Below are 12,680 nucleotides of genomic sequence, written 5' to 3'. Positions count from 1 at the left end.
CAGCTAAATCCTCCACACTTCCTGTCACAAACACGTTAGTACACATTTCTGTAGGCAGAAATGGTCTTTTCTTCTGTTACGCTCAGGACAGCACGTATATGAGTATGTAATTACGAAACAACCTAAAAATATAAAGGAATAAGGTGAAAATGGACTACGTAACAGGCCCATTGAGTAACACACAAGCAAACAGGCGAGCTAGAACATCGTGTAACTGTCTAGAAACTCAAAACTGACCCACAGGAAGACTGTGGCCACCATAAATCCTGAGTCTACCACTGTAGAGTTATGACAACACATGTCTTCCTTTGAATGGGGGAAAACAGCTTTGACGGAAAAAAACCCCTTTGGTCTTTTAGGGGAGATTCACTTCAGGCCTGTTTTGCTGAGAAAGCCACAGACTCTCCTGTGCCTTGCCGCTCCCTGAACCGGATCCCAAACACACGCTGCGCGCACACTGGTTTGATAAAAATGGCACGAAGACACTAGCAGGGCACTGGGCGTGTCTGATCATGAAACGAATGTTAGATATTAGAGGATTAATTATAGCTAATGTCAGGTTAAGACGGGAGCGCGTGCTTAAATATTTGGGATAAAACATCCTACGTGTTGTTTCCTTCCAAACGTTTTGGATGTGGAGGTCTATGTGAGTGTGTATGCACGTCCTCATGCATGAGCACACACATGTCCACACAGAATGTACGGAATGTTAACTGCCGAATCCAGGGTGCTAGGCCCAGGTCACCGCTGTATTCCTCCACTTTTGAACGTTTTCCTTAAGAAAGCGGGGTCTCACACATGAACAGCAAGTGAGCAGTGACAGAACCGCCTGGGGCAGCAGCAGAGCGAGAGTGTGGCCGGTCACCTTCAGGGGTACCCCCTGTGCACACTTCTGCAGAGTTTGAGCTCCACTCGTCTCAGTAAAAACCAACTCACTTCTAGGCCCCCGGACTCCCAGGCCTAGCTCATCAACTCGCATTTTTACATTCAAACCACAGCCCGGACCACATTCTGGCCTCGCGTCAGAAAAGTGAAAAGAATGGCATCGAACCAGCCATCTTGCAGAAGGAAGTTAAAAAAACCAAACAACCCTCAAATTGTAACTATAAGGTTTCCCAAACATAGTACAAAATTAATGGCGGGAACTTAATGCTAATTTTTAAAAAATGGGACCCTAGATAAAGGCCAAGTTTTCATTTAGAGACAGTAACAGAGCGCTTACTACTAAGAGCTGAAACTTCCTTTGTTTCCCAGATTAGATGAGAACACCAAACACAGGCCAGGGGACAATGGTGTGGCCGCCAGGTAAGAAGTCTGACCCCACAGGGAGGCTGTCACATGGCAGTCCCGTGTACATCAAACTATGAAACCACAGGGCATCCTCTGGGGAGGGCGGGGGTGGGGTGGGTGGGGAGAGTCCCACAGTCAACAGCGTCAAGTCCACCATTCCTGAAAATACTCATTCCTCTTTCTTTTCAAAACTCTATCATACTCAGCATGATATTTAGCTTTATACATTCGGACACCTGGGCTCCATCCGACGGATTCTCTTTGCCAAGGGGGCCGAATGGCTCTGCTCTACGGGAGAGTCAAGTTTCGAGTGTGTGGATGTGCGGAACGGCTTTCCTTAAGGGCCGAAGCAGGGACGGAACGCGCTCACCTGTACGTTCCAGAGCCAGAGTTCAGAGCAGTCGTCTGGGCCACACGCAACAAGATAGTTGTCATCCGGACTCCACGCAATGTAAGAAACGCCGTACGCGTGTCCTTCTAACGTCTTAAGCAGTTTTAGCAGGTGTGTGTCCTAAGGGGGAAAGAGGCCACTTGGTTAGAGTCCCCAGAGTCCATGTCCTACTTCAATGAGCTGCGAGGGTATACTCTGAGAACGTAATTCACTCTGAGGAAGTTTTCACAGATTTCACCAATCTCCCAGCTGAACCCCAAACAGCTTGCTTCATAAAGACACGTCCACACGGCAACATCCAGTAAGCATCCACCACGCACCAGGCCCCGTGTGCCAGAGGCCAACAGAATGACACAGGCCGTTACCTGGTGATGCTCTCAGGGACACTGAAAGCAGGTGTAGTCACAGCTACGTTTTCATTTTTGAAAACTGTTTTCTTGAGACACAACTTAGGTACCACCCTCTCAAAGTATACGACCTAGTGAATCTAGAACATCCTGTGGCCTCACAAAGAAGCCCCGTACTCATTGGCCGTTACTGCCCCCACCCGCCTCCCCTGGCAGCCACTCCTGTCTCTCTGGATCTGCCTATTCTGGACGTTTTGTACAAGTGGAGCCATCCAATATGGCGTCCTCTGCGATCGGTCTCTTTCACTCTGTGCGTCTGCGTGGTGTTTCCAGAGCCCATCTGTGTTGCAGCTGGGGTCAGCATTCTGTTCCTTCTCCCTGATAAATCCTCCATTTGTGGACACGTCAGACCCCGTGTACCCACTTGTCAGCTGACCAACACGGGACTGTTGCCATGTTTCTGGCTACTATATCTAATGCCGTCATGACCGTGGACAAGTCTCCTCTGAGTCCACGCGCATGAGTGGAGCCGCCACCTCTCTGTGTGACACCTGAGGAGTGGCCACAGTCTTCTGAGCTTCTGGCTGTGGCTGGGCAGGACGAGCACCGTTTGGCAACAGCGCCTTGTGTAACCCTCATCAGTCTCCAAGGTTACCACCCCCCTCACCCCCACAGTACAGGGAAGGGCGCAAAGTCTGTGAATGTGGAAGGCCTGCCCCTGCCCGGGCCCTAGCGTGAGCTGTGTGGAAGGGACTGCGCCGTGAGAGGGGAAGTGGCGAGTGACAAGGCTGAAGAGTGGGCACCTTCACTTCGGGCTAAGGGTGAGAGGAGAGCCGCCGACAAGTTTTAAACCGGGGGCTATGGGACGTGACATCTGGCTTAGGATGGGGACTACGGGATGTAACATCTGGCTCTAGGAGGACGTGGAAGGTGAATCTGAACGAATGGACATAGGAAACATACACTCATAAAGAGCTGACACCACAGCCATTAACAGTTAAGACAGGCCTTCCAAACAAAAGTCTGGACCGAAAGAGGTCACACACAACAGAATGGGACGACCTGTACATTTTTGTTGTGGGAACAGGAAACGGGGGCAGGAAGCAAGGAGTTCAGTTTTAGGTTTGGTCAAAGATAGAGACCAGTATCAAGCCAGCAGGATTCCAACGGCGAGGACCCAAAAGTAGTTAGGGATGGGTCTGATAAACTACTCCTATAAAAATAGGTTGGGAGATTTTTCCAGAAATGTAACTGACAAATGGATGTGTTTAATGTACTTTGTTTCTTCACTGGACCCTAAGTCTAGCATTTATTCAATCGCCTTGTCCAAACTGCCGTTGTTTGACAAAACTAACTAGGTAACACTACAACTGCCTGTGATTCCTCTCTGGGAGAAGGCTAACAGGCGTGGGGATCTGTACAAAAACAGAGAGTCTCCGGCATAATTTAACAGGGAAGTCTAGGCTTTTGGACCGGCTCAGGATCTTCCAGCAAGAAACTCTCATTCATGGCGGTCCTTCGTAGCTACCCAAAGATTCACTTCTAAACTGATGACAAACTACTTTAGAAGTATGTAACTAAAAAACGAATTGTTTCATGCACATTAATTAATTAATCCTGAAAAAAAAAAGCGCAAAACATCAATGGGGATATTAATACTAGGTCATTACGAGCACAGCGTCTCTATACTAACCTGTTTCAAGTGGAAATATCATGTTCATGGAATCCACTGAACTCTGCTTTAGATTTTGGGTGGGGAAATGAGTAAAATGTTTTTTGGGGGGCAAAGGTAAAAAAACCTGTCAAAAGAAATTAGGCACTGGAATCACACCAACTCAAACCTCAAAGGTCCCTACGTATTCTTTTTTCTATCTATTAAAACACACACACACTCAAGAAGATCACCAACTTTCTTACAAGTTTTTCAGACAGTACTTGACATAGAATACCATCGTGCTAAACTCTAAAATCCACTGCATTTCAAATTGGAACAAAAGCATGAATTCTGCATGTCCCAAGCTACTCTGGCTACAAAAGCCCTTCACGTGGAACTCCTGTCCTGGCAACAGCACCCTGGGTGATACCAGCATGAAGGCCCAAAGTCCCCAGCAAAGTGTACAAGATCCTCCTCGACTGGCTGCTCCGTACATCATGAGCCTCATCTCCTAGTCCGCAGCGTAGCCTCTTCCCGGAACTGCCCGGATGCCAGCCATGTCCTCCTGTACCTGGGGGCCGGTAGTAACTAGCTTGTCTAAGTAACCGTTTACTCCGTCTTCTCCGAAGACTTACTCGTCTTACTCTGCCCTTGCTCTCCAGCTCCAGGGGGGTTTCTTCTTTGAGGCCCTGTAGCACCCAGTATAGAACAATCACACTGTATGACCATGAGCTGGCAAGAAGGCCTCGCATATAGCACGTGCTCAGAAAATAGGTGCCAAACGGTGGGAACTGCTACATGTCGTTGCCAAAAGAAAACGTAATAAAGCACAGTCTGATATGCTTTCTTTCCAGACATGTTGCAAATAACTGCTGAAATGCGACTCCTTAGACTGGCACTCAAAGGCCGAGACTAGACCCCACGCTATTTTCCTAGTCTGATTTCCCACTCTTTGCCTGACTCACCCTATTCTCTTATTTGAAGGTGGGGGAGGGCAAGGTAAGGTCCCTCTCGCCCCAAAATGCCCCTTCCGGTCTCCCTTGATGTTGTGCACATCAAGGTCAGACTAGGTGCGCTCACCTGAGCGGCAGGCCTGCACTTTTGTGACCCTTTGTACATATTGCATGAAACTTCCTTCACCTGTGGTCTGCAAGGAGTCATTCGGGAACAGAAACGGGGGTCTCTGAACTTGAATGGGACAAGTGCACATCTTTATTTTCACTAACCGCAGGCCGAAATTCAGTATTTCCTTCAATCTTGAATGAAGGCAATTAACAAGGCGGCATCAGGTGATACACAAGGGACATTCACATACTGAGTATTAGGAAGGATAAGGTGACGGTTAAGAGAAATCTCAAATATTTTCACAGCACGTTACTTGCTGCAGGTATCTTGAAACACTGACGCCCATCACTACTTCAAATCTGATACTTGTTAGCTCTCTTGCTAGAACTTGTTTAATGCGTTATTATACTGTATCTGTTTCTATACTATCTTGACAACTCTATTTCAGCATACTTGGGCTTCCTATATGTTCTGGTTTATGCATTTAAAAATGTTATGGGGGGGGGTCCCTCCAGAGTAGTACATGGTACAAAACGAGAACGCCTGCTTTATCGCAAAGGGTAGGCCTTGTTTACCTTTCATCATTCACAGCACATAGTAGGTACACAAATCTCGAGGTGTGTTCTCCAATTTGATTTTGTTTTAAAGTAATAAACTCCAAGCCCAACGCAGGGCTTGAACTCACAACCCTGAGATCAAGAGTTGCACGTGCTATGGACTGAGCCAGTCAGGCACCCCTGATTCTTTTTTTTAAAAATATTTCCTTCTAGAGGCACCCGGGTGGCCCCGTCAGTTAAGCATCCAACTCTGGATTTCGGCTCAGGTCCTGATCTCACGGTTTATGAGTTCGAGTCCCGTGTCAGACTGCACTGACAGCGCAGAGCCTGCCTGGGATTCTCTCTCCCTCTCTCTCTGCCCCTCCCTGACTTGTGCTCTTTCTCTCTCAAAAATAATTAAATTAAAAAAAGAGATTCGGAAGGCAAAATGGTAACAAGTCTTCTCCTAACTTGTGACACAGTGGATGCCGTACCAATCCGGAAATCAAATATTAACACACAAACCGGCAGGGGGCATCGAGAGCAGTGGGTCTGGAGTGAAACTCTTCCTGGATCTGAGCCTCACTCCGCCACTTACGAGCTCTGAGAGCCTGGGCACTTAACTTCCACCTCAGTTTCCTCACACGGAAGCAAGAGGTGTGGGCAGAGGATGAAGCCAGATCTCGCGTGCACGGACTCAGTGCCGGCACGTAACGCGCACGAAGTGTTGGTGTACGCGCATCATCTAGACAGCACAGCAAGAGGGAAGACACGACAAGAACGGCAGGAGAATGCTTAGAACTCATTTACGTGTATACACTTCACTAACAATCAGTCGATTTGATCACTGATTACCTTTTTGTCATCTAAACCCCCCCGCAGCAAAGTACATACCAGATCAACGTGCCATATGATAACGGTCGTATCTTTTGATCCTGTTGCTAGTTTAGTGCCATCGTTCGAGAATTTACAGAACCACACTTCATTACAATGCTCCGTAAGGATCTGCTGAGTGTAACACGGGAACTGTCTCCTAAAACAGAGAGGTCCACAAGTAATTCTTCGTTCAAAGCAGAGTAGAATAAGAACAACGAAAAAGTGATAGAACCGCGTGGAGATCAGAAACTTTACAAACGAGATATCAATGTCCTTATAAATCTGGAGAATCGAGTTTCCATAGTACATAGAAAAAGATTGTAATGACATCAGCCGAGGCCATCTCAGGGGAAATCAGTAATCCACAGTCTCCTTCAATGCACAAGTTTTTCTTTTTACCCCCATTCTCAAGATTGAAAAAAGAGTAAAAGTATGTATCCATCAGAGAATTTTTTGGTCTGATTAAGTCAACTCCTATGAATAAAAATTAACAATCAGGTGTTCAAGTTTGTGTGGGCCGGCACACAAGTTGGCCGGCATTGGGAAGGATGTATGCTGACAAAAGGAAGGACGACAGGCATCAGAGAGTCTGGGTCACAAGCTGTCGTGTCTGGAAGGTCACTGACCTCCTCTAGGCCTCCATTTCCTCATCTATAAAACGGGATTCATCTATACTTAACAGGGTTCTGCCGAAGATGAGAAAAACATCTCAGGATCCTGGAACACAACAGATACTCACGAGTGATCACTAACACTAACATCCCGCTGGGGGGAGGAGGAAGTGCGGTGTCCAGGAAGGGCTGCAGCGGCTGGCCACGTATCAGGTCGTTTCCCAGAAAGTGGGCCACCCCTTTAATGCAAGTCTCAATTTTTCCAACCATAAACTTAGAGGGAAGGGGACATGCCTCCTGAAACTCCGTACGCAAGGGTGGAGTCCAAGAACGAGGCCATGAAGGCAGGGTGGGGAGATGGCGCCTGACGCTCTGGCGGGCACCTCAGGGGCGGCAGTGATTGTTCTAGACTAAGGGCAGAGACTTCTACAATCACCAACCTAAAGAGGAGGAAGTTACCACAAGAATGACTGTTCTAAGCACCTTTTGAACCATTTTTAAACTCTCTTGATGTTTTCCAACCTCCGCAGCAGCACCTCGGACAGCTTCCTGAGCTAACCTGGCAAGGGTCTGGACCCAGCCCCACCAGTCACGGAGCCTGGCCACTTGGGGCTCCCGGCCACGTGACATGCGGCTGGCATAGCTGAGGAACTTGAGTTTTCATTTTAGTTTCTTTACGTTTAAGTGGTCACATATAAATTAGTGACTACTTTGGGCACAGTACGGCCCTGTAACGGTCTCTGTAAGATTATAAAAAAGTTACACATTAGTGGAGAAACTTTTCTTAACTCAAGTACACCTGACATTATGATAGTAAATGTCTTTCAGGCGTGTGGCGGTGCCTCGACCATTGTTATCACCGCAACAGGTGTGTTATACAGGGACTGTGTTACCTGTGCTGTACTGTTCATCCCTGTGATTTGATGACCTTCTAAGTCTGTCTGGAAAAATGGTTTTCCCTATTTTTTTACCCAACGAATCTATAATCTAAAAATATATTTTTATCAATTCACCGGCCTGAAAAGTAATCTAGATTTAAAACCAAGTTAACACTCTTTATCTGCACACAATGACCATCTACCGTAGCACTTGACTATCGGCAGGCTGCTTTAAACTTTCGGGTTGTCTATAACTTGCTTTAATATTAAACTGTTATTCTGTATCTAATACATAATCGATACCAGCTGACATTTAGTAGGCACTTTCTAGATGCCCTGCACTGTTGAGTACTTTATATACAGTACTGCTAATTCTCAAGACCAGCTTGCAAGGCAAGTAAACATCTCCATCTTCGTAAGGCTCAGAGGACAAATACCGAGTCTCACAGACCGATAACTGAATTAGGATTTAAACCTATGGCTCACTCTCCAAGACCAGTTTTCTTTCAATTATCATTTTTTAAGCTGCATTTTTCAAGACACTGTTGGATAAAATTCCAGTCAAGTAGGTACTTTCAATATCAACAGTGCTTCCCCCCCCACTTTATGGGTAGTAATTGAGAGTGATGTCTTTTACTCAGTGAGAAACACTTTATATTTAGGCATAAAATACACAATAATTCAAATGGGTAAGACTGATCCCATGATCAGTGAAATGACAGATCTAAAATCAGAGCAATAAAATGTTCTTGAGAAAGGACCAATTCATAGTAAGAATTTAGGGCACAAATCATCCAGTCTACTACCGACAGTCATTATAGTAGTATTTAAATTGTCATTATTTTTATCGTTAAGTAATTTCTGAAAAACAGCCCTCAGTTTATTAACAGCCTAATTTTAGATGTGCACAAGTGAAAGTTGAGGACTTAGTTTTCAAGTTAATTTAAAATTTAAGATGGTGTTGGGGCACCTGGATGGCTCAGTGGGTTGAGCATACAACTTCAGCTCAGGTCATAATCTCACAGCTCGTGGGCTCGACCCCCAGAGAGGGCTCTGTGCTGACAGCTTGGAGCCTGGAGCCTGCTTGGGATTCTGTGTCGCTCTCTCTCTGCCCCCACCCTGCTCACTCTGTCTCTCAAAAAATAAATAAATGTTCAAAAAATTTAAAAAAGAAATTTAAGACGGTGTTAAAAATAGCACCTTCCCAAGTAAAAGTGAATAGTATAGCATTTTAATCAAACTGAATCTTCACATTTTAAGTTTCTATAAATATTTCATAATAATCTTTTACTAAAAACTCAATACTTACAAAGTTATCTATGGAAACATCCTTCCACTGGATGCTGGTGAAAAACCCCACCAATGTAACCAAAAATATGCATTCACTGTCACAGATACAAATAATACATGATCTAAAGAAAACTCTTCAGTGCTGATTAAGATTTCTACAAGTTCCCGTTCACTTATTCATAATCAATTCTCTGTCCTCCAGAGAGAAGAAAGAAAAGCTGGTATTTAGATTTCAATGCTAAGATTTAATTTATGAGAATACAGTTTTCTAGTTCCAATGTTAATCTTATTTCCCCAAGGGAGTAGAGTAGGTAATAAAAGACAGCAAAATTTCATTTGAAGACCTCTAGATGAGAGGGGAATAGTAGGAATTAAATCAAATCAGGTTTTCCTCTCCTAGTTCAGCAACAAAGGAACAGCTCACCGTAAAGACATGTATCCCAACGTTATGCCTGACGCATCCCTCCCTGGTGCCGTTCAAACGCACCCCTAAATGTCCCTCTAGGCTGACTCCCAGTGTTCTGGCTGGGAGAATCTGGGCAGATGGGGGCCCTTCACTGAGACAGGGAAGTTAAGAGGAAGAGTAGACTCTTCAGGGACAGGAAGAGGAGAGGGAAGTCCACTTTGGACGTGCTGCATTTAAGATACTCGAGCAACAAGCACAATTGTATTAAGGTCCAAGGCTTAGGAGATGAATTCTGCAGCCCTTGCCTGGACCCGGGCACCGTTAGAACCCAGAGGAGGAAGGCGGGATGACAAAAGAAACTGTCTGGAACACAGTTAATAAAGCACAGGTAACGAGCGGCAGCCAGCAGTGAAACCGAAGAGTCTGCAAAGCAGTCATTGGGTTTAAAAAAGAAACCGTTCGTCACCAACATCTGCAACAGTTACGGGGCTGTGCTGGCTGCAGAAATCTGAAGAGCGAAGGACACAGACAGTGTGACTGCACAGCAGGGAATTATCTTAAGCAGCAGACTCTGAGGCAGGTGTGTGTGCGTGTGGCGTGCACACTGGTAAGTAGTAGAAGCACAGAGTCAAAGTTTTATTTTGATTTTAAAAGACTACAGGGGAGACCTTCCAATTGACGGTGAGTTCTGAAAAGCATGAACTTTCACTCCCACGTAAAACTTCAGGAGCGCTTTCTACGCAGGTTCTAAGAGCCTGATCCCTGATCTGAGGGCAAGACAAAGTCAGACTAAACATTTTCCATCATTTACTTTCACAGGTCCTACTACAGACATTAAGAAAAACGCAGGTCCCGTGCTCATAGATTTGAGTTTCCGCACAGGAAGGCAAGCCCTTCACCCACCAACACCTCTTAAACCATAAAGGCCACCGCAAATAGCATTCTGCCAGCAACAAATTCATGCAATATTCAGCAATAAATTAAATCTTAGAAAGGCCTGGCTTCACAACTGCCTTCGTTTTAACACTGGTCTCACATTCCCCACAGGAGCTGCGAAGGATGAAACCATGTCGTTTTTTAACTATAATCTCCTACCTCTTTTCAATTGAAAGATTTAGAAATTCGAAGTTAAAGAACAACATTAAACAGTAAAACAGGAAAAAAGAAAAGGACTCTCATCCATCACTTTCAGCAAGTTTAAGACACACACCAAGTCATTATCCGCTAGGTGAAGGCCAACCGTAAGCCTCCTGTTTCTACTGCATCTGGGGAGGGGAGGCAACACCGAGCCACACACAAAGCACTCTGTGCATGCCTGGACCACGCGCACCAACGTTCGGGTTCCTGGACCCAAAGCCCGTCGCCATCCGCACTCTGGCCCCACCTGCCCGCACCGGGGCTTCTGCAGGGGCCTTTGGCAAAACAAACTGGGCACGCACAGCACAGCTGTTCGTGTTTGGTTCACCAGACCCAGATCGTCTCCCTCCTGAAGCCTGAAATATTTCCAGATTCGTTCTTTAGCACCTTATTTACTAAGAGAGAGAAAGAGAGAGAGAATACACGTGTGCGAGTGGGGGAGGGGCAGAGAGGGAGAGAGAGTCCCAAGCAGGATCTGCATGGTCAGCAACAGAGCCCAATGCGGGGCTTAAACCCACGAACCGGGAGATCATGACCTGAGCTGAGATCAGGAGGTGGATGCCTTACACAACTGAGCCCCCAGACGGCCCTGTTCTTCAGTGTCTTAAAAATTAGAGCTCAGCTTTTAAAAAAAAAAAAAAAAAAAAAAAAAATTTTTTTTTTTTAACATTTATTTATTATTGAGAGACAGAGAGAGAGACAGAGCATGAGCATGGGAAGGGCAGAGAGAGAGGGAGACACAGAATCTGAAGCAGGCTCCAGGCTCTGAGCTGTCAGCACAGAGCCCGATGCAGGGCTCAAACTCACAAACCGCGAGATCATGACCTGAGCCGAAGTCGGACACATAACCGACCTAGCCACCCACGCGCCCCGAGCTCTGCTTTAATTTGGAGATCATCGTTAAAATAGTAGGGACAGTTTCAGTCAAAATACTCCTAACATCAAAAGTGGAGGCTCAATCCCTACAGGTTAAATTATGTATTTGGACAGATACAGCAACAAACCCAAACCAGAAAGTTAACACCTGTTACTCCAACCATGTTTAGTTCAGGAGCCAGGTTCTACTAAAAAGCAGACCTACCGTTAGGAACAAAGTATTTCCATGATCTTTATGGGCAGGAAATAATTGGGGCCACTGTTAAAATTGCGACAGCATCCAGAAAGAGAGTCCTGGCCTCCAAGGATGGCCAACACTTGGGTCAGTGGCCTCCCCACCCGACACCACTCACAAGCCCTCACCGGGAGGGCTGGACACCGAAGATCAGCGACCCGCCCACAGACAAGAGGAGGAAAGCACGCTCTCCAGCTGAGGGTCACTACATAAACACCTGCACGTTTCTCTGGAAACGTCAGCTTCGGTAATCCCAGCTCCACTCGTGAACATGAACGCGGTACCAGAGACAAATGGTTTCACCGCGACAGGACAAAACTCCAAAAAAGAAAACATTTAAACAAAGTTCGTACTGAGTCTGTAAGATGTTAGCCTACTTCAGAACATAAGAAGTTGTTCTCTTACCTACTGCAAACATGATCTATGAGCAGAGACACAGAATCTAGGTTATTATCAAGTTTGGTATTGTGATATAGGCACCGATCCCTTTGTAGCTCCACCGCCTGTCGCAGGAGAGTCTGTAAACGCCGAGGGGGAAGCATCACCGATGGCGGTAAGTAGGCTTCAGGAGAAGATATTTTTAAAACAAGAAATAAAAGTAAATGTTAAAATACCAAGACAGTATAACCTTTTATTGAAGACATTTGCTCGCTCTCTGCTGCACTGGCCCTGACCCGATAATTCAGGCCCCCTGAACAGAGCAGTGGCGGGCGGTGTGACAGAATGTGGGCTTCATCAGTATTTGTCAGCGGCTACGGGGGCGCTGCTGCAAAACGGGACAGACGGAAACGCTTTAACTTGTATTTTTTTTTCAACAATTTTTAAAAACTTTATTCATTTATTAAGTTAGGCTCCACGCCCAAAGGAGGGCTCAAACCCTTGATCCCGAGGTTGAGGTCACATGCTCCCTGACTGAGCAGGCCAGGTGCCCCAGGAGGGCTTTCACTTGTATGTGAATTTCCAAAACTAAACAAAAGCAAAAGCAAAACAACAACAAAAAACAAACCCACCACCAACAACCCCCCTCCCCCTAAAAGGCAGTGATGGAAAGAAAATGTACAGACGACCACACGCCCGAGGGAACTAAG

General features: G+C 46.1%; 1 protein-coding gene across 2 annotated transcripts in view; it reads right to left on the bottom strand.

The window, feature by feature from the left end:
• The window catches only part of WDR26 (WD repeat domain 26), a 37,603-nt gene that overhangs the window by 11,830 nt on the left and 13,093 nt on the right, over positions 1-12,680 (bottom strand). For both annotated transcript variants that reach the window (XM_045453293.1, XM_045453294.1), the window contains exons 6-8: positions 11,998-12,154; positions 6,178-6,316; positions 1,661-1,801 (exon numbers count right to left, since the gene is read on the bottom strand). In XM_045453293.1, coding sequence (XP_045309249.1) covers positions 1,661-1,801; positions 6,178-6,316; positions 11,998-12,154 — 437 coding nt within the window. The remainder of the gene's footprint in view (positions 1-1,660; positions 1,802-6,177; positions 6,317-11,997; positions 12,155-12,680) is intronic.

This window comes from Leopardus geoffroyi, chromosome C3 (genome assembly GCF_018350155.1).
Source record: "Leopardus geoffroyi isolate Oge1 chromosome C3, O.geoffroyi_Oge1_pat1.0, whole genome shotgun sequence".
Taxonomy (NCBI): Eukaryota; Metazoa; Chordata; class Mammalia; order Carnivora; family Felidae; genus Leopardus; species Leopardus geoffroyi.
The sequence above is the reverse complement of the archived record's forward strand: the minus strand, read 5'-3'. Positions and strand labels throughout refer to the sequence as shown.